Source organism: Takifugu rubripes, chromosome 1 (genome assembly GCF_901000725.2).
Source record: "Takifugu rubripes chromosome 1, fTakRub1.2, whole genome shotgun sequence".
NCBI classification, from domain to species: domain Eukaryota; kingdom Metazoa; phylum Chordata; class Actinopteri; order Tetraodontiformes; family Tetraodontidae; genus Takifugu; species Takifugu rubripes.
In genome coordinates, this window is record NC_042285.1 from 2,958,227 (window position 1) to 2,976,808 (window position 18,582).

General features: G+C 46.3%; 3 protein-coding genes across 6 annotated transcripts; 1 reads left to right on the top strand and 2 right to left on the bottom strand.

The window, feature by feature from the left end:
• Positions 1-319: 319 nt before the first annotated feature.
• Positions 320-6,401, bottom strand: plaub (plasminogen activator, urokinase b). Of its 3 annotated transcripts, none has more exons than XM_011608183.2 (14): positions 6,340-6,401; positions 5,088-5,273; positions 4,935-5,013; positions 4,763-4,867; positions 4,537-4,690; positions 3,871-3,968; positions 3,742-3,783; positions 3,468-3,669; positions 2,838-2,989; positions 2,623-2,757; positions 2,291-2,439; positions 864-2,225; positions 515-631; positions 320-352 (listed from the first exon to the last, which is right to left on the bottom strand). In XM_011608183.2, exons 2-12 carry the CDS (start codon positions 5,196-5,198, stop codon positions 2,046-2,048), a joined length of 1,407 nt encoding a protein of 468 aa, XP_011606485.2. In that variant the 5' UTR covers positions 5,199-5,273; positions 6,340-6,401; the 3' UTR covers positions 320-352; positions 515-631; positions 864-2,045. The 3 variants fall into 3 exon arrangements, with proteins under 3 accessions (XP_011606485.2, XP_029692870.1, XP_029692872.1); XM_029837010.1 differs by having other exon boundaries at positions 849-2,225; XM_029837012.1 differs by lacking the exon at positions 3,742-3,783 and having other exon boundaries at positions 3,468-3,667; positions 3,830-3,968; positions 6,340-6,392.
• Positions 6,355-13,692, top strand: hid1b (HID1 domain containing b). Of its 2 annotated transcripts, none has more exons than XM_029836983.1 (19): positions 6,355-6,552; positions 7,074-7,223; positions 7,617-7,787; positions 8,329-8,451; positions 9,614-9,720; positions 9,783-9,899; positions 10,390-10,615; positions 10,725-10,781; positions 10,866-11,006; positions 11,081-11,171; positions 11,255-11,418; positions 11,533-11,611; positions 11,707-11,871; positions 11,942-12,166; positions 12,247-12,368; positions 12,444-12,527; positions 12,712-12,803; positions 12,971-13,129; positions 13,413-13,692. In XM_029836983.1, exons 1-19 carry the CDS (start codon positions 6,487-6,489, stop codon positions 13,474-13,476), a joined length of 2,403 nt encoding a protein of 800 aa, XP_029692843.1. In that variant the 5' UTR covers positions 6,355-6,486; the 3' UTR covers positions 13,477-13,692. The 2 variants fall into 2 exon arrangements, with proteins under 2 accessions (XP_029692843.1, XP_003961150.1); XM_003961101.3 differs by having other exon boundaries at positions 11,255-11,406.
• Positions 13,693-13,816: 124 nt separating this feature from the next.
• Positions 13,817-18,326, bottom strand: LOC101065795 (proton channel OTOP3-like). The gene is made up of 9 exons (XM_003961100.2): positions 18,297-18,326; positions 16,533-16,594; positions 16,050-16,437; positions 15,841-15,977; positions 15,651-15,709; positions 15,307-15,425; positions 14,548-15,239; positions 14,308-14,451; positions 13,817-14,240 (listed from the first exon to the last, which is right to left on the bottom strand). Exons 3-9 carry the CDS (start codon positions 16,408-16,410, stop codon positions 14,070-14,072), a joined length of 1,683 nt encoding a protein of 560 aa, XP_003961149.2. The 5' UTR covers positions 16,411-16,437; positions 16,533-16,594; positions 18,297-18,326; the 3' UTR covers positions 13,817-14,069.
• Positions 18,327-18,582: the final 256 nt, after the last annotated feature.

Consider the following 18,582-nt stretch of genomic DNA (forward strand, 5'->3'; position numbering starts at 1 on the left):
CACTGGGATCTGATTGATGCACGTTAGCATCTTGGTAACATAGTACTGAAAAGCCCAAACGCCACCTGGTGGCCGAAAATCACAGAAGATTTAATTAGAAAAGTATTAGTGTTCGCAAATGTAGACGCCACTGAGTTGGAGGTGCTAACTATCAGAATAACAGTGGATGTTACAAACGTGGCCTTAACGATGCACTGGAATGTCACATTGGTGTTGGAGGTCCTACTTTGGGCAACGGAGGCAGAAGTACTGGCTGAGGTTGGTCATCTCGATGACACAGTTGCGGTTGGTGGTGAGGGAGTACAAATGGGACTCTGCGGTCTCGGGCATGGTGGCGTTCCCTGGAGGAGGACTGCATTAAAAAACATTAGTCAAGCACGAACCTGGGTTTGTACATGACAGGTAAATCTACCTTTATGTATGTAGGCGCGTTCCTTACTTTAAAGAGCGAAGTATCATTTTAGTTTAAGTATTGTCGACTTTAGCTGCGGTATTTTAAAGTATCTGTACTCACTTTGTGCGATGCTGTATGCAGGCTGGTGAGGAGTCGTCTGACAACTGGTCTGCCTTCAGTTTGGAGTTGACGGTGAGGTGGGGGGCGTGGCTAAAAGGAGGTGTGTCTCTGAGGGAGCTGAACAAAGCGCTTTTAGTCAGGATCAAAGTAAATTCAGTATTTTTTTAACTGTAGTTTAGACTGCAAATAAAATGAAACAAAGTACTATTGGATCAGGTTTATTTTCTTTAGCTGTAAATTAAATTCTGGTAAAAATGTAAATAAAAATTTAAAAAAAGCATAGGAAAGATGATTTAGGCCAAGACTGTGAAAAGCTTGAAAAGAGTCCATAAACCTTTTCCACTTTTACCCTGATATATCTTTTAGGTCTTTTTCAGGGTGCAGTTTCTTCCCGTCTGTGTGTTCAGTTGAGTTTGATCTGAAATTCCTGAATGTTTGGAGAGATTTGGAGCCGCAGACACACCTGGACAATCCGACGGTGACTCAAAACAAACTGGTTCGTCTCTTAAACACACAGGGTTTTTTTTGTGCCTGTGGAACCTGTTCTAAAACAAAAAAACATCACTGTTTGGAGCGCAAAAAATCACCTAAAGCAAATGCAAAATGAAATCTGGAGCCACTGAAAAGTGAGGTACAATGACCAACCGAAGACGCAAACATCAAAGCCAGAGAAGCAAAAATGAGCAAAAAGAAACTAAATTGGCAGAGTTAAAATGCAACTTGTTCCACGTGCCTTTACTTGATACCGTGTTGTGGTTACATATCTCAGATGCTTTTTCATTTGAGACATTTACCAGACGCTTTTGTCCAAAGCGAACTGCAGCGAGGAGAGTGGAGGTGAGCAGAGATAGGAGGTGCTGTTAGGAGAGCTATGTCTTGAAGAGGGCCCCCCTGCTCTGTAGAGGGGGTGGGGGCAGCGTGATCTCCTAGCATGGTGACGTAGGTCCACTTCAGTTGGTGGAAGACCAGATGCACCGTCACAGTCCGAACCATCTGAAGCGGCTTCTGCCAGCAGTTGGGTTCATGCTGGGACAATTTTCTTGATGTTGAATGAGGCAAAGAGTGAGACTGAGGCTGCACCATCAGGAAAAACCAGTCGATCCCCAGTCAGGAATATTCTAAATTGTCTGTTTTTGTAGCACGAGGTGGGTTGATGTACTGGAATATGGAAATATTCTAAAGTGCCCGAACTGATGAAATTATGAATGTTCTGTTTCTGCGGAGATGGAGGATCATAAACACAGGTGGGATTTTTTCTTGTTTGTTTGGTTTTTAAATATTCAGATTAAACAACTTTTGTCTTCCTCCGCGAAATCACCGGGTTGTACAACAGCGCCACCCAGTGGACAGAGAAGATTAAATAGATAGATAGATAGATAGATAGATAGATAGATAGATAGATAGATAGATAGATAGATAGATAGATAGATAGATAGATAGATAGATAGATATTGTAAAGATTATAGCTAAGCATTCCGATTTTCAATTATTCCTAAAAATGAGTTTTTTAAGCAGCAGAACCGGAGCCTGATTATTTCTCGAGAAGCATGGATCCGCTCTGGACCTTCTCTTCTATCCAGCGCAGATAGTTGGTCACTCTGGTGTAGACGCCGGGTCGAAACTCTTTGGCACAGCCGTCGCCCCAGCTGATCACCCCAAACAGGAAGAGCCTGCCGTTGACCTCGCACACCAGCGGCCCCCCAGAGTCCCCCTGCAGGACAGAGGAACATTAGAGGGACCTGACCCATCTGATCCAGCCTGAACTGTTCTGAATACCTTGCAGGCGTCCCGGCTCCAGTCGGGCTGACCGGCACAGAACATGTTGCTGGTGATCAGGTTTCCGTAGTAGTCCTCCTGCCGACACACGTCATCAGAGATGACGTTGACCTGAGTCTCTCTGAGGTACTGGGACCTGAACCATGAACCTGGAGGACAACCAGGAGGCCACTCAGCCAACTTTGCTTGTCCTTGTATTTTAGAGGTATTTGATGGTTTCACTGGGGGTTTAATGCCTTCATTTTAAAAGGTGTTTTTGTGCACGGCTGCTTTCTGGGGTCTTCACTTCCTGTCAAGCCATACTTCTATTGGGAGCGGAGATGTTTCCTCACCATGTTGCTCTTTCCCGTATCCAGCGATCTCACAGGTGAGCCCAGGCTGGAGGAGATGCTGCGGCAGGCAGACGCTCCCCACCGTCCTGCTCTTCTTCGCACATGTTCCTCTGGTGGATTTCAGCTTCAGCAGCGCTGGAGAAACAAAAACACTGACGGGGAATCTGCGAAGCTGCGTCGCGCCTGATCTGCAGGAGCAACACCATCATCTGTACCGATGTCGTTGTTGAAGTTTCCGTCGGTGTTGTCAAAGTCCCTGTGGACGATGATCTGCTCCACTCCAAACTTCTGCTCCATGGTCGATTTGCTCTCATTCAGGGCATTTTTCCCCAGGACGACAGAGAAACGGCGTGTTTTCAGATGTGACCTGAAAGACAAACTCTCCAGTCAGTCGGCACCTTCCTTACCCAGACCAGATTATGACATACCGGTAATCTGATTCAGGATAAAGGAAATAATGGTGCAGTTTTATTCAGTGTTTGTATGTGTGTGTGTTCTCACATTGACTACATAAAACTACATACAAATTCTCATTCTTCCAGCAAAGTTCTACTGGGTTCCATCACTTAAAAGGACTATTTAAAGGTTACAACATGGGTTGGAATTGGTTTTAGATTAGGGTTAGGATTTGGAGGTTAGTTGGGATGGTTAGGGTGCTGAGCTGGGTAATGAATTATGTCCAAGAACGTAAACTGGAAGCTTATTTTAGACCCCTTGGTGGTCTCTGACAGTGGTCATGCTGGTGCATATAATCTGGACTCGACCGGGATTACTGGTGCAGCCAGGAGACTGGTCCAGGGTTCGATCCCATCCTTTGTGGGTTTATAAGTGGCCTGAGTTCCTACCCATCGGGGAAGCAGTGGGCAGCCGTGAGGACCCAGCAGGATGAGATCAGACTCCCCCCACAGCGGAACACTTTCTCCTTGGACTTGGCGCGCCAAAATATGGCAGCGACCCAGGGGTGGGATTCCACTGTGGCGACGGTCCCGCCCACGATCTTCATCTGCTTCCTCCTGCGGCGCTGCCCGCACGCCGACTCCATCGGCTCTGCAGAGGGACAACATCAGTCTTTGGAAATGAGGCACGAAAATGACGAGTTTGGTCAGGCTGTGGAGTTACCTGTGGCTGGATGAGCGGGGGTGGGCGGAGCCTGGCTTGGAGCTGCAAAATGAGGACACCTCAGATTAAGGACACCTCGATCACAAACTCTTAAAGCGTTTTTCTTTTGTGGGACAGGAATGCACCTACACAAGTCTGAGCTACAGCGCGGAACTGCACAGTACTCCCACAGCAGCTGCTGGTTTTTCATCACGTAACACCACGGACGCCGCCTGAAGTGCAGGTTTCTGAGGGGAAAGACATGGACCCACCTGGCAGTGACTGATGTCTGAAACACTTTAGAAATCTTAGAAAAGTAAGATAGAGAGGGGTTCTCCTCGTGCTGGGTTCAGTTGTTTTTTTCTAAAAAAAAAAAACTGTAAACAGGCTGTTAACCAGATGGTGTAATTTTATGATTTGGCCACAAGGGGGCTACATTGTACGTACAATATAATCTGGTTTACTTCCTTGTGTTAGTTCGTTGCTAATGAGTCTGCAAGCAGTAATGGTGTGATGCATGGTGGGAGTTTTACATATAAACATTCCTGATATCCAAAATATAATAAAGTGACAACAGAACAATCATGGTGGTACCAAAGTGACTGATAGAACAGGAATAAACCAAATCCACTTGAAAGAAAAAAAAAAAGCAGAATCAGAGCTTTGATTTATTGCTCTGACATCATTTGACTGGAATAATCCGAGTCAAAAGCTCCAGCAGTTCTGAGCATTTTTAAACCTTCTCAGAGATGTAGGAACCAGGGACCAGACCTAAACAGTCACATTCGAGTGGTTCCTGTGATCCTGGAGGCCTACCTGCAGTAATTGTGTCTCCCTGAGTTTATGTCAGAGGCCAAGTAGCTCTCTCGGGTCTGGGGGTCCCAGACCCGGCAGGTCCTCCCGCTCTCTGACTGGGACGCCGTTCCTCTGTAGAACAGCCCCACGCCCTCGTAACACTGGCTGTTTTTGACTACAGCAGCAGAAGGTTCGTTAAAATTGTGGAACAGATGCAGGAGAGCAGCTCCTCAGCCGAGGTTCTCACCAGTTTCACAGTTTTTGCCCTGGAAGCCGTCGGCGCACAGACAGAACATGTGTTCTCCAGATGTTAGCGAAGGGACCGAAGTGCCTCCGTGCAGACAGAGTCCACCTGGTTTTCAGGAACACCATCAGGCTCAGCATCAGGCAACAAGCAGGTCGCCATGAAAGGTTCTCACCTGAGCTCTCAGACAGGGACAAGAATGAAGTGGAGGAGGAGGAGAGGAAAGTCTGCCGTCGCCCCTCTCTGGATGAACCCTGAAGGTAGAAAACAGTCTGAAAGAAATCTGCTGAAAACCAAATATCAGGAAACAGGGTAGGAGGGTTCTTACAGCCTCGGCGGTGGTCAGGATGGCGAAGGCGGCTGCCAGAACCCTCCAGAATGTCATCTTCCTCACGCCGCGTCTGATCCACACTGCATGAAGGCGCTTGTGGCGAAGCATTCTGGAGGAAAACCTCAGGCTTCGTCTTGTTTTGTCTGTGGCGTGCGGGGACCTGGAGAGCAGCGCCGTGATTGGCTGAGGAGAGTGGCATGAAGAAATATCTGACTTAATGTTGAAATGGCTATAAATGAGCAAGTTAAAGGGGCAGATCACATCAAATGGAATTGGATCTCAGCAAAAATGGGTCAGAACTATTGCAGAACTATTTCTTGTGTAGTTTTTCTGTCCCCCCCCCCCCTTCTGTATTCATCTACAGGTATCGCCGGCCTTCAAAGTTGACCTACTGACCTCCGACCCCGCTGATCCACCCAACTCGCTTATTTTAATTAATATAATGTATTTCTATGTTCTACCTATTCTCTCCTCTACCTCTACTCCCCCTCTCCTCTCTCTCTACCCAGCCCCCCACCAGCAGGAGGGTCCCCCTACATGAGCCTGGTCCTGCTCAAGGTTTCTTCCTGTTAAAGGGGAGTTTTTCCTGCCACTGTTGCTTGATGGGGGTCAGGCCCTGGGATTCTGGAAAGTGCCTAGAAACAATTCTGATTGTAACAGACGCTACATAAAATTGATTGATTGATTGAATGTAGAAATAGTACCTCTTTTGTGAGAAATGTTTGAAAAAAGTATAATTTCCCCCAAATGTAAAGAATTGAGGAGACATTAGATGCACTCAAAAGTGGACGAGTCAGTTTAAAAAAAAAAGTAAATAAGAAATGATGACGTCACACACAGCAAACGCCTTTGACATCCCGGAAGTGGCCTCGAGTTTGGATCCTGCTCCAGCGTGTTGACTTGTGCGACGTTTATGACCATAGGAATAAATGCTTTTCACATACAGACAATAACAAACGCAAAAACAGTACACACTCACATGCCTGAATATCTAGATGATCAGTTTCCATTCGTATTGGACTTTATCTGATATTCCTTTGTTTTTATGGCAATTCACAATACAATATTTTTATTTGTTCACATTTGTTTACCTAGACAATTGTACGGGCATAAAGAAATACAAATAAAAATCTTGTTTATTTTAGATTATCTTGTGAATAAATTGCGATGTATAAGAGTTTCAAATTAATTTAGAGCATCTGTTGTCAGGACTTGTGTGTTTTATTCCCCCTGAGTGAGGATTTAAAACCTTCTTTTCGATCGACTTCTGACAGCTCCTCAGGAAGCTTTATTTTCCGAGCAGTGCTTGAAGGCATCACGAGGAGGATGATGATTCTCCTCTATTCGGCGTTAACGTCAATCCGATCATCCAGCTGAAGTTTTTCCCAGCAAAAAAATGGGCAGCGGCGACTCCAAACTTCACTTCAGGAAAGCGGTGATTCAGCTGACCACCAAAACTCAGGTGAGTTTGTGCCCGAACGTGGTGAAGCGCCGCGTTTCAGCAGGTGAAAGTAGCAGCTGGCAGCAGGTGGACGCAGATGTGGAGATTAAACCGGTTTCCACTCAAACTGAAACATTTATCCAGAAATATGTCTTTCATTCTCTGTTAGCAACGATGCAACAAGTTCCGAAATTAAAGTCCTATCTAAGTTGTAAAGATGTGTTTAAAACGAACCAAGCCGTTTGTCACTACATTAAATCGATTCACCGGCATAAAAAGTAATCACATTTTCATGTTTAAAGACAGAAAACCGAATTGATCCACGACGGCCATGTTTTGATTGAAGTTCCTTGTGATATATCTCTGAAAAGTCGAGCTGTTAATTCCTTAATGCCCTTGTTATTTTAATAATATCGGTTTCTTCAGCTCAGACATTTGTTTACAGTAAAAGTAAAAATCCCAATTGATTTTCAGCTGCTGTGTTCAGACCGGATCGGGGTCATGTTGTTCACACATGTTGTGGTGTCTCTCCTGTCCTGCAGCCTGTGGAAGCCTCAGATGATGCCTTCTGGGACCAGTTCTGGTCCGATGCCTCCACCACCGTCCAGGACATCTTTGCTCTGGTTCCAGCCGCTGAGATCCGGGCCGTGAGGGAGGAATCTCCCTCAAACCTGGCAACCCTCTGCTACAAGGTGAGCCGAGGAGGGAAGGAAGGAGGCAATATTCTAATGGTTGCATCCACCCCACCTGCTCTGTTGCCCCGGAGATGCCTGGAATGCTGCCATTTCTTGTTAAACTTGTCGGTACTGTTGACACTTCCGGTATTGGGTTTCATACTGGGCTTTACGAACATCCGTCTCCACAGTGTAAATTGGGTATTATTTAGCATCCAGCTAAATAAAACTAGCCCCGCCCCCAAACTCCGGTGACCTTTGTTAACCTTTGAATAATAATTGATTAATGGACACGGACGTGATTCCAGGGATTTTCCGGACTGGGGGAAAGTCTGTTGCTGAAAACGACAACAGTGTTCCGCGTTTCCGACCCTGCAGGTGTAAATATTTCTGCGTGTTGTTGCCCCACAGGCGGTGGAAAAACTGGTCCAGGGCGCCGACTCTGGCTGCTCCTCAGAGAAGCAGAGACAGACGGTGCTGAACTGCACGCGGCTGCTCACCCGCATCCTGCCGTACATCTTTGAGGACGCCGACTGGAGGGGCTTCTTCTGGTCCACCGTGCCCGGCGCCGGCAGAGCGGGGGTATGATCCGTAACCCTGAGCCCACTCTGGTCTGGAGGTCTTGTTCTGGAGGTTGGAGACCTGGGCTGCAGGTTCTTTAGTTACCTGTACGAAAGGAGACCCCCTGCCCGAACACTGACCACATTGTGCCCCCCATTGTCGGCTGAATCGTGCAGGGATTGAATGTCCTCTAATGGGGGGGGTGGAGTTAAAGTGCAACAGTCAGTCTGACTGTAAGAAAATTCTGTTGCTCATGCTAACCTAGCAGCATCCTCTTAGAGACCGCTAACACCTTTGAGATGGTGAAACAACCTGTAAAACAAAGAATTCTAAACCAATAAACACTTGTGAAGCCATCTTAGCCTGGTTGGCATAGAAACAGTTTTAACACCGATACGTTAGCTATGTGCTGGCTGTTCACGTTGACGAGCATGTCATCTCACCCAGCTCAGCACGTCTTTGACAGTCACATCAAAACATGGAAATATGATCTTCACTGGATACTTAAAAGTCCACCGTGACACACGTGACCTCTCCTGACCCTCGTTTCTTTGGCCGCCAGAATCTGGAAGAAGACGATGGTGAAGATGAAGCTCGACCGCTGGCTGAATTGCTGCTGCTGGCCATCGCCGACCTGCTGTTCTGTCCCGATTTCACGGTTCAGAGCTGCAAGAGGAACAGCCCGGTGAGTCTAACAGGCAGTGTCCTCGATATCCTGCTGTTCACCTGGACAAAACAAGCAGCCGAATCTCAGGATTTACCTGTTCCCTAAAGTGATTCATGTCCGTGCATTAGCCTGAGCAGTTAGCTTAGCTTTAGATGAGTCCTGGAGATGGGCACGTAACTAAAAGATGTAACATTTATGTGCACATAGCTATTTCAGTTTGTGCAAGTTAAACTAAATAAACTAGCTAAAGCTAGGTGGCTTTGTTGAGGTTCAGGCTGACGTTTGCTCAAAGCTAATTTTTTTGGACAGAACTGGAGAATATGTGGTTTAAATGGACCTCTAACACCACAGTCAATAAAACGTTACATGTAATGGTTTTTCCTTTTCAACCTGCATGTGGGTTAGCAGGTAGCGCGTCCAGTTAGCGTGGTTATCTCACACTATCTTGTGTTGCGGTAGTTAATCAGTTACTGCACATGAACCAGAGATGGAGGAATGTTTGTCCTCTGGGCTGCAGACAGGAGGGTGGACACGTCTCAACGGCGTTAAACAAACGTGAACAGCCACCGCGAAGCGTGTGTGTAGCCACCGCGTTGCCAAGGTGACCATATTAACCACCAGAGTTACACGGTTCAGTGGTAGAGACGGGAAATTAGCCAACTGAAAACATTCTTTTTATGTTTTTTATTAATCCAAGTTTGAATGCGAAGTTAAATTAGCGACTAATTCATAGAAAACAGCATTGTCCTGGGACAACAACAGAAGCGCTATAGCATAAAAATAGCAGTTTTAACAAGGATGACATCACTCATAGCTGCCACGCTATCGTCACATGACAGCCTCCCCGAGTTATCGGCGCCCGCCGTGCCAAGATATGAGCCGCTGAAGCGGCGGGTGAAGTGGGTGCGAGCACGCTCGCGGTGCATATTCCAGATTAGTCTGTAATTTAACACCTTTAATCACGTTTAGGAGCAACCAGTTTGTCTGGACACGTCAACTTTAGTTCCAGAATGTGCTTTAATGCTTTTATTGTTTTCCTTCCTTCTGCCTGAAACTGTTGGAGGAATTAGTTTAATACCTTGACTTGTTTTACAAATTAATCAAGGAGTCAAAGCAAAAGATGTGTGTTGGGTAGTTATGTTTATAGTTAATGTGGGATTAATTACTTAAGTGTTGGTAGGACACAGCGTTGGACACTCAGGCCATCGACAGCTGCGAGTACATCTGGGAGGCCGGGGTCGGCTTCGCTCACTCGCCTCCGTACAACCACGTGCACGACACGAACAGGTGATGGTTTAGCACGTCAGATGTGGACGCGTGTCCTCGTCTGACCGCGTTTGTTCCATCAGGACGGAGCTGCTGAAACTGCTGCTGACCTGCTTCTCCGAAGCGATGTACCTCCCCCCGTCAGCGGACAGGAAGAGCGTCAACCCCTGGGTCTCCTTCTTCTGCTCCTCGGAGAACAGGTAGAATTCAAACAGAGCGAATACACGCACGCACGTACGCACACACACACTGTTTCGATGCCTTCTCTTCCTTGTCCGATGGATGGAGGGTAAGCATTAGAACTACCAGAAACACATTTATTTAATGCCGTTTTTTTTGCCCCCTTTTTCATGGCATCCGCCAAGTATCCGGGAAATTCTGCCCTCTCGTGGCGCCACCCGGAAACACCAGAATGAATGTAAAGTAAACAGGAAGTGTAGCCGGTGTTTTACTGGTTTTAAGAATTTCCTGGAGGATAGAAACCAACTTTGGAAATAACAGTTGAAAGGGGCGGAGCTTGCTTGTATCGCCGCCATGTGAGCGCAACAGCCTGACAGTAGGGGAAAAACACTTAAAATAAATGTTCTCATAAACCTTTAATTGGATTTATACTCCCTCTAGGGAAAATGTCACACCTCCATCAGTGGTCACTGACTGACCCCCCCCCGTTTCCCCCTCTCTTCTGCCCAGACACGCCCTCCCCCTCTTCACCTCCCTGCTCAACGTGGTTTGCGCCTACGACCCCGTGGGATACGGGATCCCGTACAACTACCTCCTGTCCTCGGACCAGCGGGAGCAGCTGGTGGTGCACGTGATCCAGGTCCTCATCATCGCCCTGGAGCACGAGGGCGTCGCCAGAGCCAGCCTGCAGGTTCTGGGGGGTATTTCACCCTCAGCAGCTGTGGGGCAGCAGGAGGTGAGAATTAGTGCTTTTATCTGTTTCGCCATGGTAACCGAGACGACGTATATTGTTTTTATTACGCATCAATGAGAGAAAACTGAAATATTGTGTTGTTTTTTTTCAGCCAGCAGAAGCTGAAAACCTTTTTGTGAATTATCTCTCCAGAATCCACAGAGACGAGGTGCGAAGAGCTCTGACACTAGTTTGTTTAAAGGATGATGCTGATGCTTCCACATTGAGGTTTTGTTTATCTTTATGGAATTAGGACCTGAGCTTCATGCTGAAGGGTCTGACTCAGCTTCTCAACAACCCTCTGGTCCAGACGTACCTGCCTCATTCTGCCAAGAAGATCCAGTTCCACCAGGAGCTGCTGCTCCTCTTCTGGAAACTCTGCGACATCAACAAGGTTCGGCGCTCCGACGAGGGCCCGAGATTCAGGATCGGCAGCGGAGGTTTAATTCCGGGGTCTTTTCCTTGTAGAAGTTCTTGTTCTTCGTCCTGAAGAGCAGTGACGTATTAGACGTTCTGGTTCCCATCTTGTTCTACCTGAACGACGCCAGAGCGGATCAGTGTGAGCAGAGACCGTGTCCTGATGTGTACCGTCACACTCCACGCACGCCTTTAACCCCCCCCCGCGTGTGTGTTAACCCACAGCTCGCGTCGGCCTCGTGCACATCGGCGTCTTCATCCTCCTGCTGCTGAGCGGAGAGAGGAACTTTGGCGTTCGGCTCAACAAACCCTACGTTCTGCGTGTTCCGATGGACATTCCTGTCTTCACGGGAACCCACGCCGACCTCCTCATCGTGGTAAAAACAAAAGTAACGAGCGTAAAGATTATCGGGAGGAATAAAAACATATCAAAGATCCATATTTAGCGCGCTAAGTGTGTCGGAGATCTAAGGACTGTGCTGTAATTTGACGGGTCTGTTTAGATCTTCCATAAGATCGTCAGCAGCGGCCACCATCGCCTCCAGCCTCTCTTCGACTGTCTTCTCACTGTGATTGTGAACAGTGAGTATCCGATGGTGAAATGTCACCCCTGGTGGCTGATCCGTGCTACTGCAGCACCGTTCTGATTTTCCTTTTTTGTTGGTTTTTGACCACAGTTTCTCCTTACCTGAAAAGTCTGTCCATGGTGGCTGCTAACAAGCTGCTCCACCTCCTGGAGGCCTTCTCCACACCCTGGTTCCTCTTCTCCTCCCCCCAGAACCATTACCTGGTCTTCTTTCTCCTGGAGGTCTTCAACAACGTCATCCAGTATCAGTTTGATGGTGAGAGCGTGAGTCCAGGTCGACAGATCCCAGACCTGGATGCTGGTTTACTCCTAAATCTGCCTCGCAGGTAACTCCAACCTGGTGTACGCCATCATCCGAAAACGCAGCATTTTCCACCAGTTGGCCAACCTGCCGTCTGACATGGCATCCATCCAGAAGGCCCTGCAGCAGAAGAAGAGGAAGTCAGGGCTTTCCAGGTCCGGATCTGTCACGTCAGAGGCGGCGGATAATTCCAGAGTTCCCGTAGCAGCTGAACCCAGAATGTTCAATGCTAGTTTAGAGGCCACTCCAGGTATGAGGTTACATACGAGCTACAGATAATGTATCCGGAATTGTTTGGTTTGAAATATCAACTAAATTTGCGTCCTTTAGGCATCGATAAGATAACAGAAAAGGCTCAGGTGAGTGAAGAAGGCACCATGGTGTCCGTGTCAGACGTTCCCCCGTCAGTAGGAACCAGCGACACCGAGTCCAATTTGGACCGAGACCACGAGGTGGCGACAGTTGCTCTAGTGACCGCCTGATCGACCGCGCAGATAAAGTCATGAATTTATCGTTTCCTCTGTCAGATCAGTCACGCTCAGTCAGAAACGACGAGCGGTCAACCGTCGGCCATCTCCGCCTCGGCACCCTGGAGCGCCAATCCAGACTGGGTTGGTAGAAATGAACCAGCATGATGTTTTTGTCACGGCTGTCGTGGAGCACCACTGGGTCCCATACTTGGCCTTCACCTGTTTAGCAACTATCAGCATTATAATCGATCCAAAATGAGAAAGGTTCTTCATCAGCATCTTTGCTGATGAGCCATTTGTTTCTGGTGCCACGTTTGTCCTTCAGGTGACGTCATGGAAGGTGAAGCTTCCTCTTCAGACCATCATGAGGCTGTTACAGGTCCTGGTTCCCCAAGTGGAGAAGATCTGCATTGACAAGTAAGAAAAAAAGTCCATTTGTCTTGTTTGGAGTTCTAACCTTTAGGTGTCACATATTAGAAGATCAGAAGTAAAGTGTATTTTGTGTTGAACTTTTGGACTTTGAATGCTTTAACCAGTAATGATGCGAAGAACTGGACTCATTCTGACACTGTGGTCGTCTTCAGGGGTCTCACAGATGAGTCTGAAATCCTGAATTTCCTTCAGCACGGCACCCTGGTGGGCCTCCTGCCCGTCCCTCATCCCATCCTTATCAGGAAGTACCAGGCCAACGCCGGCACCGCCGCGTGGTTCCGTACATACATGTGGGGCGTCATCTACTTACGGTACAGCCAGGACGAGTGCAGCTGAGGTCAAAGTTCAAGGAAGAGCAAAAACATGATTTACACTGTCATAAGTTTCATACTTCAAATATCTTATTTTTCAGTCTGCGTGTGCTCGGTTACCGTGGCGATGTCTGCTAAACACGCATGTCATTAATCTGCACTGTTTGTTCCCCTGTTAGAACAAACACCAGTGTCGTTAACTGGCGCCGCGGGTGTTGAGTAAACGTTTAGACGTCACGGCTTGAGTTTGATTCATTTTTCTTTCTGGTGCCTGTCTCCGTAGCAACGTGGACCCGCCGGTCTGGTACGACACGGACATCAGGCTGTTTGAGATACAGAGGATTTAGGGCAGCCGCTGAAACGATCTGTTGATCGCTCAGGATCTCTGGACGCCTGAACAAGGGTCACGTGAACGGACTCTGCAGAAGAACCAAGCAGAAACTAAAATAGCAAAAAGACTTTGTCTTTCTGTTTCTGTTGAAACGGAGCTACAATGTTCTGGATAGGAGATTAAACTGTAAGGCTCAATAAAAGTTGATCCGGTTTCATGGTTTCATGTGAAATGTTTGATCTCTGATCCACGACTGATTAATCCGACTGGATCTGGCCAGATAACCTGCCACGACCCCACTAACCTCCAGGTGGCGGTATAAACATCATTGACGACCAGTCGGAGAGAAGTCAGGTACAACGGGCTTTAATAGAGTTATAATACAAAAGATCAAAGAGCACAACAAAAGGATTTCAATAGATTTATTTCAGAATAATTTACACACATGATTTATATTTAAAAATGGAAATGTAGTTTCTTTTAGGCTAGTTCTACGTTGCTGTGCACAACACAACAGTTTAAATCTTTAGTATTTCACTGTAAACTCTAAAAGTCGTCTGTTTTCATACTTGATGGTGGAAAACAGAACTGAGGACGTTTCTGGTTTGGTTACTCCATGAGGAGAAGCTCCATCAGCGCAGCCACTGAATGCATCCTGTAGAAAACGCTGAGCGGCTGGCTCAGGTTCACCAGAGCGAACCAGGCGGAGAAGCCAAAAAATTGTTTCCCGAAGCCGATCTCAAACTGGGGGTGGACTCCAAACGCTGGAATGACCCACATCTGAAAGACGAGGGAACGTAAAACATGTTCAAATGCAAAAAAATGAGACGTGAACGTGTGAGTTTACCATGATGTTAGAGAGGATGAGGAAGGCACATATTTCTTTTATTATTCTTTGAGCCCAGGGTTTTTTCCCATCATGCACTCTGACAGCAGGTTCCCCCTCCCATCCTGAACCTCTCGTCATATCCTCTGACGTCTCTCTGTTGGACTGTGGGACAAAATGAACCCTTTGACAGCAACAATTCGTTTTTTAGAATTAAATTGAGCCATAATTCTAAAAAGTTAATTGGAATGTAGGTTTGACCTTAATCATTCTGTGCTTCTTCTTCTTCTTCTTCTTCTCTGCAAGGAGATTTGGGTGCCTATGGAGACCCTCTATGATGAAGGCGTTCTGGAGGAGCAGCTCCAGAAGGGTGAGAATAGAGTAGGACAGGTCCAGGCTGGCCAGCGGCCCCTCAGCCCCCACAGTCAGGGCTGCCACCAAGGAGAAATAGGACAATGCGAGCTGGCCTGAAGCTGTGGCGATAAGGAGGGCGACGTCCAGGTTGCGGGTGGGGTTATAACCTCCTTCTTTGACGTGTCTCTCCACCCTGTGGACCAGCAGTCCGACCAGGCAGCAGAGGGACATGAGGGGAATGACAACTATATGGTAGACGTATAACATGAGGAAGGCAAGATGGCGAAACTTCTGCCAGCTGACCCACAGCTGGTAGAGAATGAAGATGACCAGTCCCACCAGAATGACCAGAGCACCAGACACGAGGCCATAAATGAACCTCCCCTGGCGTATGAGGTCAAAGGTCAGCTTCTGGGTAACGTGGTGGTGGCCTGGGCTCACCTGCCGGCCTACGTTCTTCCACATGACGTAGATCATGCAGCCGGCCATCAGGTAGAACTCCATAGTGAAGGGGTAAAGAACTTCAACGCCTTTCCTGAAAGCGAGGCAGGACGAGTTTGTGCCGCACCGGCACAAATTCAAGTCAGAGATTCCTGGACCTGCGGAGAGATTCTGGTAATCGTCACAGTGCGAGTCTGGAGAGAAGGAACACCTGGAGTCAGCTACCTTCTAAACCCGAGACAGACCCTTCTTTCTCCAGCTCGATCTCCTCATGGATGGTGTCCTCGGTGACGGCGTTCAGCCACAGCAGCACATCGGCCGAGAGGATCAGGATCAACCCGGACCTGAACCAGGCATCAATTCAGCCAATTCAGCATTTGTTTCTACAGTTTTTGACTCAAGAGGTTAATTAAATGTCCTCACTGCTTTAAGCGCTTGTTAGAAAACTAAAATAGGTAACAAATGGAAAGCAGGTCCTTGAATCTTTTTATGCATACATGTAAACTTTGCACTAGGATAAACAAACAAAGAAATCAACATAAATGAGAACAGGATGTGGATTAATGTACCTGGTGACGACCTTGTGTCGGTGTATACAGTCTTTGGAGTGACACCACAGCAAATATGCCTGAAAAACACAGAGTAATAGTTTAAATTTAGCAAATGTAAAAAATGCATTTAGTACATGTAAAATTTACTTTGCTTGTCTGGAAATTAAATCAACACTTAAATACTCGTCTCTGAGGACGTAAATGTTACCTGCAGAGTCAGGAAAGAGGCCTCGATGAACGGGGAGACCACTCGGGGAACGGGCTTACATTCCCTCATCATCATCAGATACCCGATCATGCAGACGAACAGGAGAACGCTGAGCCCAGCAAAGAGAACCAGGACCACTGGACCAGGAGAAGAATCACATCAGAGCAGAAAACAAGCACCAACCTTTCAGAATATCCTCCTCCTCTTACTGGTGGCGGCCACTCCCCCGGCATGGTGGTCTTGATGTGGACTCATGTCAGGCTGTTTCCTGGCCCACAGCAGGTACCAGAGCATCCATGCCACACTCACCCCCATCAGCAGCAGCAGGAAGACCCGGGCCTCCTGGTTCTGCTGCCCCCCTGAGTTGAAAAGCTGTCCGGTTATCAGAGCCACTCCCAGCAGGACCACATTCAGGCCCAGCAGACCGGAGATCAGACCCCTGCTTCCGGGAATCAGCACCTGGTCCAGGTTGTGGTGCAGGGGGTCTGGTATGATTGGGTCGTCCCTGAGGGGGATTACATGTGCCCCTGACAAGGGAGTAGAGTGCCTGTCTCCAGAATCAGGGTTCATATCCGTGGTGTTTCAGGCCTCTTTAATCTGTCGAGGCACGAAAACGGTTGTTTTCTTAAGATCTGCCGTCAGGCTCTGAGTGGGTGTGGCTACCATGTGGGTGTGGCTACCATGTGACATACCTGAAACAACAGGTGTCGTGTGCACTTTTGACAAATGAAGTTCAGAGACTCCGGCAAGAGCACTGTTTATATAAAAGCAAAGGTTATTGAGATGGAATCCAGGATCCCAGGTCACAGATTTCTGCCAAAAACTTCATATAAATTATATTAGAGTCTGTAAACCTCTGAAACCGTGTATGTAAAAGTCTGCCGACATGTTTACGTAAACCTGAGCGGTTTTTGCATAATACTGAAAGAGAACAACTCCGAGATGGTGGAAGATAAACAAAGAAAATCATGTTGCTTTTTTTTTGCATGTTTCGGTCCATTAAAGGTGCTTAAGAGCAACATTTAAATCTAGATAGGTAGATAGATAGATAGATAGATAGATAGATAGATAGATAGATAGATAGATAGATGGATGGATGGATGGATGGATGGATGGATGGATGGATGGATGGATGGATGGATGGATGGATGGATGGATGGATGGATGGATGGATGGATAGATAGATAGATAGATAGATAGATAGATAGATAGATAGATAGATAGATAGATAGATAGATAGATAGATAGATAGATAGATGATAGATGGATGGATGGATGGATGGATGGATGGATGGATGATGGATGGATGGATGGATGGATGATGGATGGATGGATGGATGGATGGATGGATGGATGGATGGATGATGGATGGAGGGATGGATGGATGGATGGATGGATGGATGATGGATGGATGGATGGATGGATGGATGGATAGATAGAGAGATAGATGGATAGATAGACAGACAGACAGATAGAGAGATAGATGGATAGATAGACAGACAGACAGATAGAGAGATAGATGATAGATAGACAGACAGACAGATAGAGAGATAGATGGATAGATAGATAGATCTGCCCACCTCCAAAGGCAGCGAAGGTTAACACAAGATTTTGCATTTTTTATCCTGTTTCCTCTTCATGCAAAAGCTGCTGGTGGTTACGTTTTTTTTTTGCCTATTTTTCAAGCAAATCTTCTGCATTTTCATATGTTTTGAAAGCTGATAAACTCGCAAGTCTTCTTTAAACTTGTCCTACTGAATTACATCTGTTTTGGTTTTGAAAGAGAATCAGGCCAACTCTGTTTATTTAATTGTCAATCCCATAAATTAAAGAAGATGCTGACAGAGTTTTTAGCTTTAACAAAAACTGTAACTAACCAGGATTGTTTTGTAGGTCAAATATGTCAAACTTATCATCTTTCATCTTTGTGTGGTTTCATCACGGGCAACTAATGTTTGCATATTTCCACGAGCAAAATCCAAACAAGTATCTGATTTTAATTTAGTTTTCAACTTTACTTAAAAATGAACAAAAGCAAAAACAGATTGTGAAGTTGCTCATTTTCCAGTAACTATCTCAATTGCAGCAACTTTGGTATCAACTGCGACACCTCGTGGTCAAGAAGGCTAAATAACTAAATAAATAAATAACATTTTGGCTCCTAATTATTTGTAAATTATGAGCTAATGTGTTTACCTCTGATAGGAGTTATCGATCCTGTGGTCCTTTCAGGTTAGTGGCAGTACAATTATGTTTCTCGTCAAAATCTAGTTATTAATAAAATGCATCTATCATGAAAAAATATTTTTGTAAAAGAACGTTTTGCGCCTCTATTCATTAATTCACTCCCGCCTCTAACGTCATCAGAATCAGTGCGTCACGTTATCAGTTGTGACGTTGTAATTTGCTTGTTTAGGCTCATTGATTTATTTATTTTAATTCAGGGTTTTACTCACCTGCGGCTGCCAGACCATAAGGAGAATCACTTCACACCCGGAAATATGAGCGTAGTTCAACAGTCTGAGCAGTCCGCCTGGCTGTCTGCCGTCCTGTGTGTCAATATTTGTGTTTTATTTACTTACTTTAGTTTATTTTTAGATCAATCTTTTAATTTAACTGAACACGGTATTTTATTAATAGCCTTCAGTGATTTATAAATAAATGAAAGTGTTAAAAACAGTGAAGTTGATGCATTTGAAGAAAATTATTTTGGTTTTATTTTGTTTGTGTCACATTTTTAAT